This window comes from Kogia breviceps, chromosome 9, assembly GCF_026419965.1.
Source record: "Kogia breviceps isolate mKogBre1 chromosome 9, mKogBre1 haplotype 1, whole genome shotgun sequence".
Taxonomy (NCBI): domain Eukaryota; kingdom Metazoa; phylum Chordata; class Mammalia; order Artiodactyla; family Physeteridae; genus Kogia; species Kogia breviceps.
The window spans coordinates 112022775-112043008 of NC_081318.1; the positions used below are offsets into that span (position 1 = coordinate 112022775).

The 20234-nt window shown below is 49.0% G+C and overlaps 1 protein-coding gene across 5 annotated transcripts in view; it reads left to right on the plus strand.

Annotated features, from left to right (window-relative positions):
• GRB10 (growth factor receptor bound protein 10) overlaps window positions 1-20234 on the plus strand; it is a 188244-nt gene that overhangs the window by 50733 nt on the left and 117277 nt on the right. For 4 of the 5 annotated variants that reach the window (XM_059074699.2, XM_059074698.2, XM_067042955.1 and 1 more), the window contains exon 3: window positions 14143-14240. In XM_059074699.2, the coding sequence (XP_058930682.1) occupies window positions 14190-14240 (51 nt within the window). In that variant the 5' untranslated portion in view covers window positions 14143-14189. Of the gene's footprint in view, window positions 1-14142; window positions 14241-16014; window positions 16167-20234 lie in introns of those variants that run through there. The other variant, XM_067042957.1, reaches the window with a different exon arrangement.

Genomic DNA, 20234 nt, shown 5'->3' on the forward strand with positions numbered 1-20234 from the left:
ATATTTTGGAGATTAATCCCTTGTAAGTCTCCTCTTTGACAAATGTTTTCTCCCAGTCCGTAGGTTGTCTTTTCGTTTTGTTTGTAGTTTCCTTTGCTGTGCAAAAGCTTTTAAGTGCAGAGCATTTTACTGCACCTTGTTTTTTTGTTGCCACATCAGTATTTGTAATCCAAGCAGCTTGGTGTTTTTAGGCTGCGAGGTTGTTTCCAGCATTTTGCCATCACGGGCAGCTCTGCGGTGCAGCCGCTCGTTCGGTCCCGTGGGGCGTGTGGGTGCAGGTGCTGACGTCCGTCATCAAGGCGCCTGACGCTCTCCCAGCTCCAGTGCTGGGCTCGGGGCGGGCTGGCAAGAGAGGGAAGCTCTGGCCTTTTATGAGATTCACTGAAAGAATGAAATCAAGAAGATCTGATGCCGCCATCTCCAGTATTTTGTAATTGAACGAGAGACCTCAGTCCACAGTCCGGGAAGTGTGATTTAGATACCACCTCCTGGGGCTTTCTTTCAGGTTTTCTTTAGGAGAAAAGATGTCTCTAGTCAGTGGTCTGTGTTTTATTATAGTGACAGTGCTTTCCTCGTAGGTGTTGATTGGAAGGATTTTGGAGTATAGATGTTTTGTAAAGTATTTAAAACCGAGGGCTGTTTTGTAGAGCGTCCTGGGTTTTTCTGATGGAAGTTTGAACCACTTTCTCAAAAATTACGGCATCAGATTTGTAGGCAGCAAGGACACGTCTGAGTGCTCTGTTTCCCACTGGTCTTAACGTCACTTATTCCCACGTGAAGACCGTGCTCCTGGGATGGTGGGTGGTGTGGCTGCCAATGTGGGTGGTATCTTGGTCGTTCCCCCCTCCTTTTTTGGGGGGCGGTGCGCTGCGAGGCTTGCAGGATCTTAGTTCCCCGACCAGGGATTGAACCTGGGGCCACGGCAGTGAAAAGCGCCGAGCCCTAACCGCTGGACTGCTGGGGAAGTCCTTCCCCTTTTTGACTTAATTGATTTAGTCTCTTAATTTCTGTTTCTTGCTTTATAAGTTTCGTATGCAAAGATCTGTCCCTTGGAAGTTACCCAGAGGCAGTCAGTAATTTATAGTGATTCATGAACCTGAAGAATCAAGGGTTGTAAGTGATGATGTCAGTAGTGAAAACAAAACATTAATGAATTTAAAAACATATATATATATATGAGAAGATAAGTTCTTTTCAAAAGACCCCAATTTTAGATCTGTATGTCAGTTATCTACATTTTTAAAAATTAAAAAAAATTTTTTTAACTTCTTATTTTATAGTGGAGTCGAGTTGATTAACAATGTCGTGTTAGTTTCAGGTGTACAGCAAAGTGATTCAGTTACACACATACATGTATCTATTCTTTTTCAAATTATTTTCCCATTTAGGTTGTTACATAACACTGAGCAGAGTTCCCTGTGCTATACAGAAGGTCCTTGTTGGTTATTCGTTTTAAATATAGCCGTGTGTACATGTCAGTCCCAAACTACCTGGAGAAAAACATGGTCCGCAAGGATACATGCACCCCAGTGTTCACTGCAGCACTATTTACAGTAGCCAGGACATGGAAGCAACCTAAATGTCCATCGACAGAGGAGTGGATAAAGAAGATGTGGTACATATGTACATATTGTATACAGTGGAGTATTACTCAGCCATTAAAAAGAACGAAGTAATGCCATTTGCAGCACCATGGATGGACCTAGAGATTGTCATACTGAGTGAAGTAAGTCGGACAGAGATAGTTAGGGAGTAATCCACATTTTAAATTAAAATGGCTTTTTTCTCGCCTCACGCTCCCTCCTCCAGGGTCCCCCGGTCGTGCACGGGCAGGATCCCATAATGTCGGGGGACACCCCATCCGTCCTTTGCTCTGCGTCTCGGGCCCGCAGTGGCTCCCCGTCCAGGAGGTCCTGTGTCACTGTGTGGCCCCGGGCAGGTCACCCCGCATCTCAGAGCCTGTGCCCTCATCTGCGACACTGGGATGGCCACGCTGACAGGTGTCAGAGTCGTCTAGGTTTCACTGCGCCCGTGTGGGTTTCACCTCGTCCAGGGCGCACATTCACCCAAGGCAGGCGGGTGTCCTCCTTGTCTCTGCAGACGTGGGCGTGCTGGTCCCCTGTGATTCTGTGTCCAGTGCTGTCCCCGGGTCTTCTGCCCCGTGCAGCCTGCCCGTCCTCTGCGGCTGTCCTCCCTCCCTCGTCTCCTGACTTCATGCAGCGATGCCACCTCGTCTGCGCGTCGGCTTAGCGATCCCGTCTTGTGCCCGACGCGCAGCCTCCGTGCCCGCACGCTCCCGCTGCGGAGGTGGGGACGTGTCTCGAAAGTCCAGTGCCCTGGTGGAGGGTATGTGTTGGCTGTATTCCCCGTGTGGTACAATGCATCCTTGTAGCTTATTCATTTTATACTCAGTAGTTTGTGTCTCTTAATCCCCTACCCCTACCTTGCCCCCTGACCCCACTGGTAACCACCAGTTTGTTCCCTGAATCTGTGAGTCTGCTTCTGTTTTGCTGTAGTCACTAGCTTGTTGTGTTTTTTAGCGTCTAGGTGTGAGTGAGATCATGCAGCTGAAGTAGCATATTTCAAACAAGTCTCTCAGAGTACTGAGATGTGCAGTCCTAGGTCCTGCTCACATGCGTGGTCAGATTTAGACCCTGGTCCCTAAGGACACACAGTTTGCGATGATGGAGTCATTCTTCGCTGCAGGTAGTTCTGATGGCTGTCTAACCTGCACCCTCCTCCTGCCCTTGCACCAATGCCTGATGGAGAAAGGCGAAAATTGGCGTTCTGAGAGGGATTCTTTATATCTGCACTGGAAAAAATAATAGATTTTTCAAAGGCAAAAACATACGGGGCACAAGCTTCCAGCTGGGAATCTAGCCCTTAGCGTTCAGTTATGACCATTTTGAAAGCTGAGTGTATTTTTCACTTCAAACAGCTTCGTAGTTGTAGGGTACCCCCCACCCAGCCCCCAGAAAGAGAGACGTGATTCTTCAAAGCTTTGTTGCAGTTTTCTCCCATTTTTTCCCCTTGCTAACGTCATTTTTTAAAAAAAGGAATAATAATTGTAAAAGAAAAAGATGAGAGCGGTGGTTCTCAGCATCAGAAACGCCCGAGGAGCTTAAAACAACGCCCCTTCCCCCAATTCGAGACCTTGTTTTCGCCGGTCTAGGGTCCAGCCCAGGTAATTGGAGTTTTAAAAACTCGTGGAATGGATTTGCTGTGCAGCCCCGTGGTGGGCGCCGGGTCGGCCCGAGAGTACCGCGTGACGGTCCTGAGAAACGTGTTGCTTTTGCAGGCCTCACCCCCAAAGTCTCTGATTTAGTAGGCCCAGGTCTGGGCTGAAATTTGTATTTTAACGAGTTCCCAGGTGATGCCTGTGCTGTCTGTTCATAATCTGAAAACCACAGGACGGTTGGGTTCTGGTTAAGGGAGTGGACTTCTGGGCTGAGCTCTCTGACCTTCCTCAGTCCTTCCCATCACTAGCCCTGGGACCTTGACCGTCCGGCCTCATTTCCTCTTGTAAACAGTGGGAATCACACACACACACACACACAAATCCATAGGCACAGTTAGGCCAGGGCCTGGTCTAAACAAGTACATGGTTTTCTTTATATTGGAAATACATAGGTGGACGGAGGGTGGGTTTTACTCAGTTTGATTGTAAGATTTATTTTTTAGTTTATTCTGATTTCGGTATATATTTCTAATGAAAGTTATAATTTCATTGAAATTACCAGATTTCTTTCTTTACTAATGCCCATAAAATTACCATATGATGAAAAAACATCATTAAATTCCTTTTCTAAATTAAAATTTTGTGTACTGGTGGGTTTTTCAATTGTAGTTTTAAGAATTTTGTCTTTTATTATCTTTCTGGGATTTTCATAAATTTTGTTATGTTTTGCTTTCTGGTTTGTCCTTGACCAGATTTCCTTCCTTCTGCTTCAAGGCTGGATTCACATTGTTTATATAATTTCTTTTTTCCTTTGTAGACGGTGCAAGAGTCATGGCCTTATTAGTTCTCCTGTCGTTTCCCTTGCTCTGTGTTACCTCTCGCCATGAGGGATGGTGTTCATTGAACTGTCCAGAGATGGTTCATTTTCTCCTTGGACCAGCTATTTAGGCCAGTGCTTGTTTTTAATTTTCAAGTGGCTGACTTGTTGCTTTTTACACATACGTTTTTAATTTCTAGCTGTGCTGTGTTTGGCTCTCGCTCAGGGCGGGTTGGCACGGTGGCCGGCTGTCCCTATGTCCACCCTGGTGCCCGTGGAATCGGGTCTGTGCCTTCGTGTCACGGGGGGAGGGGGCTCAGCACAGGTGTTTCTTGGCTCAGAGATCTTTATGTGTTAGCAAGATGCACTGATACTCTTTGTGGCTTAGTATTTTTTTAAAATCATTTCACAGGTGTTTGTAAATATTTGCACGTGCGCACGTTTCATGCATGTTCATTAATTCTGTCTCATCATTGCAGGGTGTTGTGCATTCTTTTTATCCCAGTTTGGTTCCTTCCTTTGCCCTCAGTGATGAGCGCAAGTGTCCAACAACAAACGCTTTTTCTCAGTTTCCCCTTGGAGGTCTTAGGGTTTTGGTTGGTTTGTTTGCCTTTAGTGTAAACTTTTTACTGAAGCATAGCATCCATTTCTATAATTCAAGATTCGTTTGTAGCGTTGATTTGTTATTTGGAGGGTGAAGACCTAATACTGCTTTTACTCATTAGTAATTACACTTTTATCTGTGTGGATTAGTGTTTCTTTGTTTTACTGATACTTTTCTATCATTGCCGCCACTGTTATTGTTGTGTTTGAGTGTGTGTTCTTGTATCTTTGCCTGTTCTGTCTCTGTCTCTCCCTTTTCTAGCTCTCTTTTTAAAGCTTTTCTATTTCACTTTGCTTTGGGTATTTTGTTTTACATCGGAATATTTTTGAGTATTATTTTCAGAAGAAGGGAATTGGACAGTTGACATCTATTGCTCCAGTCTTTTCTGCTTTGAATGCTTCTTCATCTGCCTGATTTCTCTTTGATGTTTCAAGTATTACTAGTTTATTTTTATCCTCTTATTATGATTGAAAAGACAAGTATTCTACTTTCAATTCTGCAAGGGATTATCTTAAAATATTGTGAACATTGCTCAGTTATATTTTCCCTAGTAAGGAGCAGGATCTCTGCCTTTTATGAAAGGCACAGATTTCTTTTTTCTTTTCTTTTTTTTTTTTTTTTTTTTTTTTTTTTGTGACACGTGGCCCTCTCACTGTTGCGGCCTCTCCCGTTGCGGAGCACAGGCTCCGGACGCTCAGGCTCAGCGGCCACGGCTCCCGGGCCCAGCCGCTCCGCGGCACGTGGGATCTTCCCGGACCGGGGCACGAACCCGCGTCCCCTGCATCTGCAGGCGGACTCTCAACCACTGAGCCACCAGGGAAGCCCCACAGATTTCCTTTTAACAAATCCCACAGGGATTTATTTTAAGATTTGAAGCTTCTCTTTTCGATTTTAATTTTTTTTGTTTTTTCTTTTAAAAATTTTTTGTTAATTTTTTCCAGTTTTCTTGAGACATAATTGACAATCAAAACTGTATAAGTTTAAGTTGTACAGTGTAATCATTTAAGTTTATTATGAAATGACCACAATATTTAATTTTTAAACTAAATTTTATTATTTAACCTTTCCACCAACCGTTGTACTAGTTTTATGCTATTATACATTATATAATATGCTATACATTATTTATGATACATTGTATATTATACTGCGATACCGTTTAGCCCTATTAGTTGGCAGATGCTTCTTGAGGCCCTACTACGTGCTGTCTGGGTGTGACAGGCATCAAGGCTGAGTTTTTTGAACGAGGAGGGTTTTAGTAACCACCCACAGTGAGCTTGGATTGGTGTCCAGTGCTGGCTGTGGCTGTGGCCAGAGATGACAGGGCTGTAAGCTCACAGCGTGTGCTGCAGGCTCGGAAGAGGCAGGCGTGTGGGTGCTGAGCACCTGAGGGTGCTGCAAGGTGGGCAGCGTTGGCGGGGAGAGAAGAGAAAGAATGAAACGGGCGCTCTGGGGAGCACAAAGAACATCTCCTGAGGAAGTAGAGCAGAGTTTCTCAGCAGTGTGAAGTGCACAGTCTGGATGTCTGGTTACCTGAAAACAGAAAGGGCCCATTCACACAGTGTGGGATTCAGGGGGTCCTGGGCGCGGCTGGTTGCCTTCAGCAGAGGCGCCGTGTTTTTCTCGGAGTGGGTCAGCGATGGAGGTGAGCACGGGGGCCAGTCTGGAGCAGGTGCCTGGAAAGCAGGGGCCAGTGTGGGGGCGGACAGGCGAGTGGGCAGCAGCCTCCAGGCTGCAGGAGGGCAGCCCGTGAGCCGGGAGGTGGACGTGGACTGCAGGCCCCAGCCTGACCCTGTTTTCACACTGTGGGTTGCAACCCGTCGTTGTGCCTGGAAATCAGGTCCGTGGGTCACGGAAAGCACCTTTAACGAGGAGGGCAGAGCACAAGTTCTGGGAAGGGTCGGGGCGGGCTGCGCGCAGCGTTCGCACCCGCTGAGCCGGGCTCGCGGGGAGGCTGCGGGATCCACCCGGGCGCCCCGCCGCGTCCACCACGGTCGGAGTGCTGAACGGCCGAAATCCACCGTGAGTGTCCCCTGTAGCTGGTCACGATGTGAAAGGCAGGAATAAGCACGTCATCCGCGTCGGCCTGAGTCTGCAGAGTCCCGGGGAGGAACGACCCACGTCCTTTGCAGAAAAAGGGTTGTCGAGTGCAGCGCTTTTCAAGTTTATGACAATAGTACCGTTTTAATTTAGTACACATCGCCCTTAAAGTGAAAAAACCCCACATAAACATGAAAAGAACAAAGGCATGTTCAAGTTCAGCTGCTGGGTCCAGAAGTGTAAATATTGACAGTGTTAAGAAAAATGTTGACTCTAGAATCAGCAGACTTTTGACTTTGCCTGAACTGTGTTTCTGAACTACAGTCCAAGAAGGAAAACAGGGCAAACTTTATGCAGATTATTTAAATTTTCATCCCAAGTTCAAAACTCAGTTGAAATGGGACATACATTATTTGGATTGGAATTCACACACAGGAGGACTGAACTTGCAGAGGTAAAGGGACGTATGGAAACAAGACAGCAAGCGGAACTTAGCAATGAGCCCCCCTGAATCAAAGGAATGAAAGAGACAGTCGTGATTGGTACAATTTCTTCCTCGTTCTACGCATGTTAATGAGAATGCCTTTCATCACCGTAGATGGAAAGTTGAAATATGGACCTGCTTTGGAAACTGTTCCTCAGTATCTGTGTGGAGCACACCATTTTTGTTAAATCCACCGATGATTTAAAATTTAACCTCTTTAAAGTAGCACAGTGGATCATTACCTCTGTCCTGTTGTAGGGCATTTAGAAGTAAGGTTTCCTCAGACTCACAGACATAGAGAACAGACTGGTGGTTGCTACAGGGGAGGGGGCTGGGGGAGGGAATGGGTTGGGAGTTTGGGATAAGCAGATGCCAACTGTTACATAGATAAACAACAAGGTCCCTACCGTACGGCACAGGGAACTCTAGTCAATATCCTGTGATAACCCCTCATGGAAAAGAATATGAAAAAGAATGTATCTATGCGTATAACTGAGTCACTTTGCTGTACACCAGAAATTAACACAATATTGTAAATCAACTATACTTTAATTAAAAAAAAGAAGTGAGGTTTTCTGTCCAGAGTGGGTACAGGTTTTTTAGTCTCCATGAGAACAGGATAATGATAGAGCTTTTAGTCTTTGTCAGGTATGGGTGACAAATTATGAGATAATTTTTATGCAGGACTTGATGGATGGGTTCAATTTCACCTCCTAGACAAGAGGGTTACACAGTCACAGAACTGAGAAAGGGTCAAGATACATCAAAATGGAAAAGCTGGAATAAACAAAAGCTGTATTTGGAATCACTGCTTTATACGTCTCTGAGCTTTAACATCCTAAGAAATTCTGCCGACTCTCATGGTTGTATTATAAAAATTAGTGAAAGTTGTTAATTTTATTAAAGGAAGCTCACTGAATGGCCAACTTATCAATAATTTTTTTAAACATGGGGATAAAATATACAAAGCGTAAAATTTGCCATTTTAACCATTTTAAATGTGCAGCTCAGTGGAATTAAGTACGTTCATAAAGCTGTGTAAACATCACTGCTGTCTATTTCCAGAACTGTTTCATCATCCCAAATGGAAATTCTGTGCCCATTAAACAAACCCCCCACCTCCCAGACCCTGGTAACCTTTATTCTACTTTTTGTCTCTAAACTAGGCACCTCATACAAGTAAGATCATACAGTGTTTGTCCTTTTGTGATTGGTTTATTTCACTCAGCCTAGTGTCTTTAAGGTCCCTCCATGTTGTAGCATGTATCAAAATTCCATTCCTTTTCAAGGCTGTATAATAGTCCATTGTTTGTTTATCGTATGTGTTGCTTATCCATTCATCTGTCAATGGACACTTGGTTTAGTTCCACCTTTAGGCTATTGTAAACAGTGCTGCTGTGAACATGCGTATACAGGTACTTGTTTGAGTTCTTGCTTCCGATTCTTTTGGGTGTATACCTAGAAATAGAATTGCTGGAACTTGTGTTAATTCTGTGTTTAATTCTTTGAGGAATTGTCATGCCATTTTTTATAGAGGCTGCACCATTTTACATTCTCACCAGCAATGCAGAAGGGTTCCAATTTCTCTACATCCTCACCATACTTATTATTTTCCTGGTATCTCATTGTGATTTGATTTGCATTTCCCTAATGACTTAGTGATATTGAGCATCTTTTCATGCTTGTAGATCATCTGCGTATCTTCTTTGGAGAAGTGTCAAGTCCTTTGCCCATTTCTGAATTTGGTTCTTTGCTTTTTTTGTTGTTGAGTTGCAGGAGTTCTTTATTTATTCTGGCTATTAAGCCCTTATCAGATATATGATTTGTAACTATTTTGTCCCTTTCTGTGGGTCTTCTTCACTCTCTTGAGAGTGTCCTTTGATGCACAAATTTTTTAAGTTTGATGAAGTTCAGTATATGTTTTTGTCTTTTGTTGCCTGTGTTTTTGGTGTCATATCCTGGAAATCATAGTCAAATCCAATATCATGAAAAATTGTCCATATGTTTTATAGTTTTAACTCTACGTTTAGGTCTTTAATCCATTTTTAATTAATTTTTGTTTGTAGGGTAAAGTAAGAGTCCAGCTTTATTCTTTTGCATGTGGATATCCAGTTTCCCAGAACCACTTGTCGAAAAGACTGTCCTGTTGCCCAGTGAATGGTCTCGGGACCTTTGTTAAAAATCAGTCCACCATGTGTGAGGGTTTATTTCTGGGCTCTCTGTTCTATTCCATTAGTCTATGTCTGTCCTTATGCCAATATCACACTGTCTTGATTACCATAGTCTTGTAGTAAGTTCTGAAATCAAGAAATGTGAGTCCTCCAACTTTGCTTTTCTTTTTCAAGATGTTTTTGGCTATTTGGGGTCCCATGAGAATCCTTATGAATTTTAGAAACATATCGATTTTTGCAAAAAATGCCAGTGGGTCTTTGATGGGGATTACATGGAATCTATAAATTGCTTTGGATAGTATTAATCATCTTAACAATATTAAATATTTCAACCCACGCATACATAATGTTTGCCTTATAGCTTATTTATGTTCTTAGAGCAACATTTGGTAATTGGTGCACAAGTCTTTCGCCGCCTTGGTTAAATTTATTCCTAATTATTATTTTTGATGCTATTTTGAATGGAGTTGTTTTCTTAATTTCCTTTTCAGATTTTTTCATTGTTAGTGTTTGGAAACACACCTGATTTTTGCATGTTGACTTTTGTATCCTATAGACTTGATGAATTTATTTATTAAGCTCTAGGGGTGTGTGTTTGTAAATTTTAGGGTTTTCTACAGGTAAGATCATGTCATCTGTGCACAGAGGTAACTTTAGTTCTTTTCCCATTTGGATGTTGTTTATTTCTTTTTCTTGCTTGATTCCTCTGGCTAGAACTTCCTATACTTTGTTCAGCAGAAGTGGTGAAAGGATCATCCTTACCTTGATTGTTTGTGATCTTAGAGGGAAAAGCTTTCCATCTTTCATCATTGAATGTGATGTTAGCTTTGGGTTTGATATTAGAGACCAGTTAATCCAAACCTTTTGCTGTGGCTAACTAGAGTTTTCTTTTCCCAAAGAACCTACTCAACAGGGCTTATTGGATATGTATTTTTCTGGCTGGGAGGCAATCGCATCTGGCAAATATTGGGTCGGCCAAAACGTTCGTTTGGGTTTTTCTGTAACATCAGAAAAACCCGAACGAACTCTTTGGCCGACCCAGTACTTTCAGAGGTGATATTTAGGTGATAAAAGCGGCACATTTAAGTATTTTCGGCACTCCTAACCCCCATTAAATTTGCAGCTTCCAGGGGAAAATAACAGTACGTCTCCATATGTCGACTATGTCCAGGAGGGCATGCAAGATAGGGCAAAAGCCGGGTGCACGGGTGAGCGGGGGAGAGGGCAGTGACATGGGGCAGCCTGATGGGAGGGGCACAGAGAGGGTCCTTCGGGGCCAGGAGGGCTGTCCTCTGTGCAGAAAGGAGGGGCCCGGAGGACACCGACCCCTCCCCCAGGCCACTGGGAGTGAGGTGAAGGGGAGAAGAACAGCGCCCCCAGGAAGGCGCGGCTGCAGCGCGGGTGGAAGGCAGGAGGGGTGTTTGTTGAAAGGCCTGGCGGGTGGGGAGGACGTGCCGGGTTCCGGGCAGTGGCCCATGGAGTCGTCAGACCCACGCGGCCGTGTGTTTGTGGTGGTAGAGGCCTACAGGGGCATCGTGGCGTGACCCTGGGATCTTACAGCTCGTGGTTGGGGTGTTAATGTGTGTGTATTCAGAGATTTCTTTTAAGGACTTGGCTCCAGTGAGGGTGAGGCCGGCAAGTCTGGGATCCCTGGGGCAGGAGTTTGCTAACAGCCTCGAAGCCAGATTCTTTCTTCTCCAGGAGACCTCCGTCTTTGCTCTGAAGGCCTCCAGCTGATGGCACGGGGCCCACCCCCACCGTGGAGGGGACTTGCTCCAAGTCCAGGGTGTGCAGATGTTTCCACTTCTACGGAATGCCTTCGGAGCAATCCCCCATTGGTGTCTGGTTAAAGGGCTGGGTGGTAGAGTCTGGACAGACGGACACAGGAGACTAAACTGCCACGGGGGCGAGTGGCCTCAGGGCTGGAGGGGCCTGAAGGCCTGGGGGCTGCCGGTCCTGCGGAGGCTGCAGGGAGGCCTCCAGCCTCACCCGTCCTGCCGTGGGGACAAAGCATCTCCACCGTCTTGTTACCATTGCCAGGTCTCTCCAGCCCAGCGGCCTCTCGCGGGCCGTCCTTGTATTTCTGTGCTGGTGATTTAAAGAGTCCCAGAGACCCTGCAGAAGACATAACTGGGTGACAGTAAATGTTTCTGCTCCTGTTAGCTGTGAGGACACTTTGGTAGTGTTTTAATAATTTGGGGTCTGTATTAGTTTTCTGGGAGCCCCATAATAAAGTATCATAGACTGGGTGGCTTAAACAGCAGAAATTTATTTTCTCAAAGCTCTGGAGGCCAGAAGCCTGAGGTCAGGGTGTGGGCAGGGCTGGTCCCTCCTGAGGCCTCTCTCCTGGGCACGTGGATGGCCGTCTTCTCCCCGGGTCCTCACGTGGTCGTCTCTCTATGTGTGTCTATGTCCTCATCTCTTACGTTGGATCAGGACCCACGGTGATGTCTCATTTTGCCTCGATTACCGCTTTGAAGACCCTACCTTCAAATATGGCCACCTTCTGAGGTCCTGGAGGTTAGGGCTTCAACCTATGAGTTTGGGGTGGGGTGAGGGGGACACAGTTCAGCCCATAACTGGATCTGACCTTGATTTTTTTTTTTTTTTTTGCTATCATGTTTGGTGGAATTAGTATCCCTAATTTTATGCCCTACCTAAGTCTTTCACTTTTCCTCTGGGAAGCTTCTGTGAGCCTTTTATTTCTGAGTTCTAGAAAACTGAGCCTGTGAGTCGAGGGAGAAATCTGAAATGGGAGGAGCCCCGTCCCGTGACGATTTCTGGTCTTTCCAGGTCTGGCCTCTGCGTCCTTCACGTCACATTGTGCCATTGTGCTTTAGCCCATCGTCTCTGTGGGCTGTTTGCGGTGCTTCTGGAATTTCTCTCCCGTGGATTTAGTTCCCTGCAGTGTTGTTTCTGCTGGAACCAGCATCGCTTCGTCTTGTCCTGAGCAGGTCCTTATCTGTAGTGTTTCTTCCAGACCCTTGTTTTTTCTGGGTTTTCTATTCTTTCATTGAGAGAAGCGAAGCATTTTCTCAATTTTTCTTATTTTTCTCATAGTAAAGCTACTTCAGGGAAATAAGCCTTTATAGGCCCTGGAGGGTAAGATTGGGAAACAACTTCTCAGTTCTGTTTCCCGGTTCACGCGTCATCGAGGCTCTGGTTACTGTTCGCTGAAACGCAGCCTCAGGGGTGAGCCGTCCCCTTGGAGGGGACAGTGGACGCCTGCCTGTCCCCGTAGGAGCGGAGGGTGTCCCTCCAGGTAGCCGTGGACGTGGCAGGTGGCCCTTGTTGCTGCCTGGTTTTCTCCCCTCTGACAGGGTGATGCTGATGGCTCCGTGAGCCCCCTCTGTGAACCCTGCCTGTGTGCACACAGGCCCTGAAGAGCCAGGCAGTGTCTCTCGGCCGGTGCTTCCTGAGAGTGAGGCTGGGGGCTGCCACGGAGAGAGTTCTGTTACCAGGGAGCACAGGGTTCCTCTGTGGGGAGTGAGACCAAGAAGGGGCATCTGCAGCTCAGTGTGGCAGATGGGAGGACGGGCATGAGCCCAGAGTGGACACTGACTGAGCTATCGTGGGTGGTGGTGACTGGTGAGGGGCAATTCAAGGGGGTCTTCCTGGAGGAAGTGATCCCTGACCTCAGTCCTACAGGGTAGCAGGACTTAGCTGCTGATGGAGTTGAGAACAAAGCCTGTGGGTGCAGAGGCTGGAGAAAGGCTCACATGGTCAGGAGTTATGAATTGTTCGGGGCCGAGGGTCCAGGATACCTCTCGGGTGAATTATGACAGAGAACGTTAATGGCTGTTGCCACTGTTCCTGAAAATGTTCTTAATTCTGGTTATTTCTGAGAGAGAGGAATGGTGTGTGTGTATGTGTGTGTGTGTGTGTGTGTGTGTGTGTATAGCAGGCGAGGGGGCTTTTCATGACCACGGCACTGGTTCCTTTCTCTGCCTGGAATCCCCCCCGCTGCGGTCCAGAGTGTGACCCGGAACAGCCTCCTGTCCCCGTGGAAAGAGATCTCTCGGAGAAGGTCACACCATAGGTGGTCTCTTGTCTGTGAGTGTCAGGCGTGTTGTTTTTTGTGTCCGGAAACAAAGGGGTGATGGACTGGTCCCCAGTCCGGACCAGGATGCTGTGCTGCCCACCCCTGCCCCAGCCCTCTGCATTTTGCGGGAGGCGGGGTTTGTTGGGGTCGGCTCCGAAACCCTCGCTGACTTGTCTCGTACAGATCAGGTGTGTGGTTGTGCCCCAGCAGATGAAGCAGGAAGACGGGACTTCCCTTCCCTGCCTGTCGGGGGCTCCTTGCAGGAGCCGAGCGTGCGTCTTCGCGGAGCTGATGTCGCTCCAGCTCTCCGGGGCCTCGGCGGGGCCTGGCGTCCATCCCAGGGGCCCTGCCCGTGAGTGTTGTTTCCAGCACGGCGCCTGCAGGGGGCGCCTGGACTCCGTAGGTGGTGCTGCGACGTGCACCGACAGTGGCTCCTACTCTAGGCGGCGGCTGGTGGAGGCAGCATGTACGCAGGTGGTGCTCAGGGGACGCCGGCAACACCCCACCACCCCGCACTGCTTCTTTGGACTCGGGCGGTCTGTGCTGCCCGAAGTCTCAGCAAGTCTTCAGGACGTTAATAACTGTGGATGGCCACCCCCCTCCCCCCTCCCCTCGAGTGCCTCTGCCCCACGGGCCCTGTGACCACAGCTGGCTGCTCGAGGTTCAGGAGTCGGTGCCGGTGCCCTGGCGCCCCCAAAACCCGAGCGGCGTCCGGCGTCACCTGCGCAGGCGCGTTGCCTGTGAGCCTCCGGTGAGCGGCGGGCTTTCCCTCCGGCCGGGCTTCTCACGGTCTGTCTTCATTCCAGGTGCCGCGGCCCAGTCCACGCGATTTGAAGACATCAGGAAGGAACCGATGGCTCTAGCGGGAGGCCCAGACTCCTTTCTGCACCATCCATACTACCAGGTATGAGTGAGTGTGGCCGCGGATTCTGGCAGCGGTCTGGCCGAGGGCCAGGGCACAAACGTAGCTCGTAACCTGACCGTCCATCGCTGGCAGGTCAGGGAGGAAGTGCTGAGTGGGGCCGTGGACACGCCCTTCCGCGGAAGGACCAGGCGCTTTCACACGGCCGTCTTTGCTTTGCTAGGAAGAGCTCACCGTCACTGTGACCGCAGCATCCTTTTCTACAAGACCTCCATCACAGGGCACACACTTCCCTGCAGTGACGTGGGGGGCCTGGGTTGTCCCCCGCTGGGCCCTGAGACTCCAGGTGGTGAGTGGGAAGGGTGGCCAGTGTTGGAATTTCAAGCAGAGGCGTGAGCTTCTGGGGCGAGGAAGTAGGAGGGAGATGGTCCTCGGCCCAGCGGTCACCTGCCTGTCACAGGTGGAGCCCTTCCCACCCCGACAGCATCAGGCAGGCTTTGTGGGACCGCAGGTTCACCTCCAGCCCTTGTGCGTGGGCTGTTGGACGAGTTTCATCTGTAAGTGTCCTTTGTCTCTCCTGTGGCAGGTGTTTGTTTGAACTTTTGCTTTACGGTGTAGACAGAAACGTTTGATCCTTAGATCTTTGGATTTGGCGAGTGAATCTTGGTTTCTCCTTCTCAGCCCTTCAGCCTGTGAAGCACTTGTGCCACCTCTCTCTCTCTGCCTCTGTTGTTCCAGCAGGAGTCTTACGTTTTGAAGTCCCTTGATCTGATATTTGCACTTCTCTGAGCTTGCCTTTCTCTCCCTTCATCTGTGAAGTCTGTGCTTAGCTGCAGTGATGAATATTTGCCCATAGCGTAGGGGCTGCAGAGAGGTGTCTTCTTAATTTTTTTTTGGTGTCAAAGAGAAAGAGGTCTTGGAAGAAAGACTGGAGATTAGGGGTAGCATTCACTGTGATTACTGGATTTGAGACAAGGCCACAGTCAGTTTCAAGCGAGACAAGGGGGCTAAAACCTTCGCAGAGCCGTGAAGTCTGCTGGTGGCCCCCAGCCTGTTCAGTGGATGAGTGTTTTCCAGGTTCTGCCCTCTGCCTCCTGCGTGATCATTCTCTGCTCTTAAAGAGGCCGTGGTTGCCTCACCCTGCCGACTGAAACTCCGTGATGCCGCCGTGGGTCATGGCTTCAGCTCTCACTTGACCGCTTAGCTTCGGCTGGTGGTCACCGCAGCCTGCCAGCCTTACACTTGGCACCAGTGCTCGCAGGGAAGTGAGTCTGCAAGTTAGCTGAGCAACGTCCTCTTTGCTGGTCACAGAGTGAACCGTAAGGGCCAGATAGGACGTAGGGAAGGTTCCACCCCAAGGCCCTCTTAGCTCAACCCTCCGGCGTCTCAGATTTCCTCTGGTCCAGGCAGGGGTGGCAGGAGTGCCAGCTGTGGCCGGTGCCTGGCTTTGCGGACGGGGTAGGTGTTTGTAATCGCCGTCCCAGTTGCCCAAGGCTCTTCCCAGGAGCCAGGAGGCCGCGGACACACGGTGGGCCCTGCCAGCGGAGCTGGTCACCCCGGGAGGAAGGGCTCCGTCATGCCGTGCCGCGGCTTTTGCAGGCACTGTTGCACTCCTGCGAGAGTCCAGCAGGCGGGCTTGGCAGCTCTTACCCTCTGTTCCTGGAAAAATCAGCCGACAGTTCCAGAATTTCTCAGAACATGGGATGATTTACAATGCGTTCGGTCTTGAGTAATCTGCAGTTACAGCAAATAGATCCATCTCCAAGTTTTTAGAGAGAAGAATTTCTTTGTAAGATCGTCAGCGTACAAATAATGTTCTCATTCTAGCTGCTCACTCATCGCTGTGGCTTGGATTAGGGTTCGGTCAATGAGTTGCTGCTCAGTCGAGTTTGTTCTGGACATAGAAGCACCAGAAGGATTTTGTGCATTTAATCACCCTGCTTCCTGCTTCAGGGACAGAGGTAGCAGGTTGGTAGGGGGCATGGGATGGGGGTGCTGGTGGAGCGGGGGGGGTGAACTACTTCACTGTTTGACTTAGGCTGTTCCTCTAAACTGTGATATTGTCATGGTTCTGTGGCCTCGGGGGAAACCATGGGATGCCTCAGTGTCCCTGCTGGTGAACAAGGGTGTATGGTGTCGTCAGGGTGACGCGGGGATTGGGAGAAGGGTGTGGAAGTTACCCGGCACCGGGCCAGCCTGGTCTTAATCACCCACCCAGCGTCGTTCCCTGTAATTCCTCGTTTATTTTTGTTGTTGTTGTTATTTGTTTGTTTGTTTGTTTCTTTTTGGCTGTGCGGTGCAGCTAGTGGGATCTTAGTTCTCCGACCAGGGATCGAACCCGGGCCCTCAGCAGTGAAAGCGCGGAGCCTTAACCGCTGGACCGCCAGGGAGTTCCTCCTTAATTCCTTGGATGTTGATTGAACACCAGCCAGGTGCCACCTGCAGTGTGAGCGCTGGGTGGCAGCTCTTCTCCAGCAGCTGCTCTTCTGGGGCTCCTGACTCCTAGCTGGGGAGAGGGTCAGCTAGGTCAGCTAGGAGCTGGGGAGACTGGCAAATGAGATAATTGTGAGTAATGGTCATGATTCTCAAGCAAAGAAAATCCGACAGCGGGAGAGAGAGAGGCCAGGAAGTCAGGGAGACCCCCATGGAGGGAGTGCCCAGAGCTGGGGGGCAGCACCCGGGCCGGGCTGGGGCAGAGCCTTTTCAGGGGCCAGAGGCCAGCACACCTGGCCTGAAGGGCCAGGGAGGGGTCTGGACCTCAGTCAGTTAGGAAGGAGAGCTCTCTGGGGATTTGTAAGTAGAGGCCTACTGCCCACCATCTGCGGTTCTCAAATCCCCAAAACTCTGAACCAAGAAGTTTCTTCATGGCTCACGTCTTGCAGAATCTGACTACCTGTCAGAACTGGGTGACTGGGTCCCTCAGGTACACCGGGGGGCTCGGTGACCGGGCCGCCCTGGACCCTGGGTCATCTCTCTCAAGTCCAGAGAATTCTGATTTCCTGGCCGTATCCTCCGGGGGTCTGATTATGCACCTGTTATGAGGTACATTTCTTTATTATACATAAAATAACATTCGCTATCCATCAGAAACACACACACACACACAGAAAATAAAAATGAGTTCAGGTACAGACGTTTGAGGAAAGTGTTGAACTGTGATGTAGAAATGAGTTGCTTGAATGTAGGTTTGACGTTCAAACCTGTAGGTTTGAAATTTGAGATAGGTTGTTAAGGTTCCCGTCAGTCCTTAAAGATCCTGGGGCGGGAAGGTGTCCGGGATCCCACTGACAAGAGACAGTGGGTCTGAGATCCTGCGCGGCCGCTCGTGTTGTATGGCGAGGACACGGCCCTCGGTGACAGCCTGCACACACAGCCTTTTCAAGCCTAGCCACCCCAAGAGAAGGCTGCTGCCCTGGCCTTCCTTGTGCGTGACTGCAGTGGCTCCGCCCTCGGCGTCGGTGAGATTGACAACAGTCTGGAGAGTATGTCCCGCTACTGGAAAAACAAGTGGATTATTGAAGGCCAGCTCCGGACACTGAAAATTGCTCTGGCCAAGCAAACCGGGCGACCTGAGGTAGAGCTCAGGGACCAGAGGAAGGCCTGGGGCGGAGGCGTGGCCGTCCTCGGATCATGGCGTGGAAGAGGGGGAAAAGGAGGAGACTGAAGCTGCCATCCGGCCGTAGGGGTCGAAGGGATGGAGAGGTTGGTATCGCAGCTTCAGAGCTGGAGCGCCAGAAAGGAAAACTCGGCAAGCGTCCACTCTTCTCTCACACCAAGCGGCTTCGCTCATCCCAGATGCTTCGGGCAGTCTCCTTGGGTTAGGACCGCTGCAGACGCTGATCCTGGGTGTTGCGCTATTTGACTGGTACCTTTGTGGAAGGAACCGAGGGGAGCTTAGTTCCCGAGGATGTGATAACGCAGGAAACTGATTCCTTGTAAGTGGCAACACCCAGCCCAGCCAGCCTCCTTCCCTCTGAAGGGTGAGTTAGCTGGCTCCAGCACCTTTGCCACTTCTCCTACCCAGGCCCGAGGCCAACCTGGGAAAACTAAGCCTGGGTCTATGCAGTCTAGGCACCTGGAATGTCCTATCAAGGGTCAAGGTTCAGAACAGCCTCAGGCTCAGCTTCAGCCGGAGGCTCAGCCCCATCCTCATCTTCAGGCTCATGAATGCAGTTTTTTGTGAATTTAAATTTATTTCTACCTATATTTTTAGGACCAGTCTCATTTTAAGTAAGGTAAAAAAAAGGGGGAAAAAAAGTCTACAGAAAAAAACTCCTGTTTTTGCCATGTGATGTTCCACAAGTGCAGCTATAGAAAAGTGCTTGTCAGTGGAATAAAAACCACATTTGATAGAGGGGGAAAAAAAAAGATTACTGGTGAATCTTCAGATATTTAATCCAAATATTTATTTCTACTTTTATAATTTTTTTTCCTGATTTCTGATTTGAAAAGGCATCCGCTTGTATTAGAAGTCAAACGTTGTGGAAGGGCTTCCCTGGTGGCGCAGTGGTTGGGAGTCCGCCTGCCGATGCAGGGGACGCGGGTTCGCGCCCCGGTCCGGGAGGATCCCACGTGCCGCGGAGCGGCTGGGCCCGTGAGCCGTGGCCGCTGGGCCTGCGCGTCCGGAGCCTGTGCTCCGCAACGGGAGAGGCCACAGCAGTGAGAGGCCCGCGTACCGCAAAAAAAAAAAAAAAAAAATACGTGGTGGAAACTGTCCTTGTGATCCTGCCTTTCTGCAACTCCAGTTGCCAGTACAGTTGAAACAACAGCCTTCCTGCGGTAGCCCCTCTTCCCCTACATCCCCATCTGTAATTTCATACATTCTGTCTCAGCGCCACGTCTCTGCAGGTTGCTTCCTTTGGCCTCATTTCGGTTGCGCATTCCTGAGCCTTCAGGCCAGGAGCGTCCCCTTGCAGGGCCGGGTTTGGCAAACCACAGCCTGTGGGCCAAATCCGGCCCCTGCCTGCTTTTGTAAATAAAGTTTTATTGGAACACAGCCATGTTCCTTCACTGCACATGTCATCTGTGGCTGCTTTGGGGCCTCACCAGCAGAGCTGAGCGGCCTCTGGCCCTCTGCAGACCACCGCCTGCTTGAGGACATCTCTTAGTGCAGTGACTCTTCTGGGTGCACAGAGGCCCAAGTGGGCCTCCTCGTGTCTGCTTCTCTCCTCCCTCATCGTGGGGACAGCAGGGACAAGACTCAGCCCGCCCGTGAGACCTTGACTGCCTGCCACGCACAGCCTTGGGTCTTCGGTTGGGTCCACGTCTGGTCCCTCCATCTCTCAGCAGCGTCTGGGGGAGCTGCATGCTCTCACCCCGTAGGGTCTGGACTTGGGCTCAGTCTCTGGAATCGAATTCCATTCCCAAAGTTGGTCGCCGTCATTTATTTTTTAGCCACAGAGTCGTCCTGTGGCTCCTCCGTTTCTCATCTTATTCACGCATATACTTTGGCAAAGAGGCGTTTTCGTTGGACTTCGTTTGCTTCAAGAAATTTGTGGACAGTTCCTCCCACTTGTGGTGGGGGGAGACGGATGCCAAGGTCAGTTGAGACATCACTTATCTGTTTTTATTTTTATCTCTTTATTGAAGTGTAGTTGACTTACAATGTTGAGTTAATTTCTGCCGTACAGCAAAGTGACTCAGACATATATGTGCATTCTTTTTTTTACAATATTCTTTCCCATGATGGTCTATCACAGGATACTGAATATAGTTCCCTGTGCTCTACAGTAGGGCCTTGTTGTTGATCCATCCTGTATGTAATAGTTTGCGTTTGCTAACCCCAAACTCCCAGTCCTTCCCTCCCCCACCCACTCTCCCCCTTGGCTACCACAAGCCTGTTCACCATGAGACATCACTTACTTTTATGAGACTCTTCCAGCGGATAGGACCTTCACCTAAAGCAGTTTCGCAAATCGTTCAACATAATTTCTGAATTTAGTAACAACCGCTATTTAATAGAGATGTTTTGCACGGTGAAGCTGGCAATGGATGAATGCACTGACAACACGCTCTTCGTGACTAGACGCCTTTTAG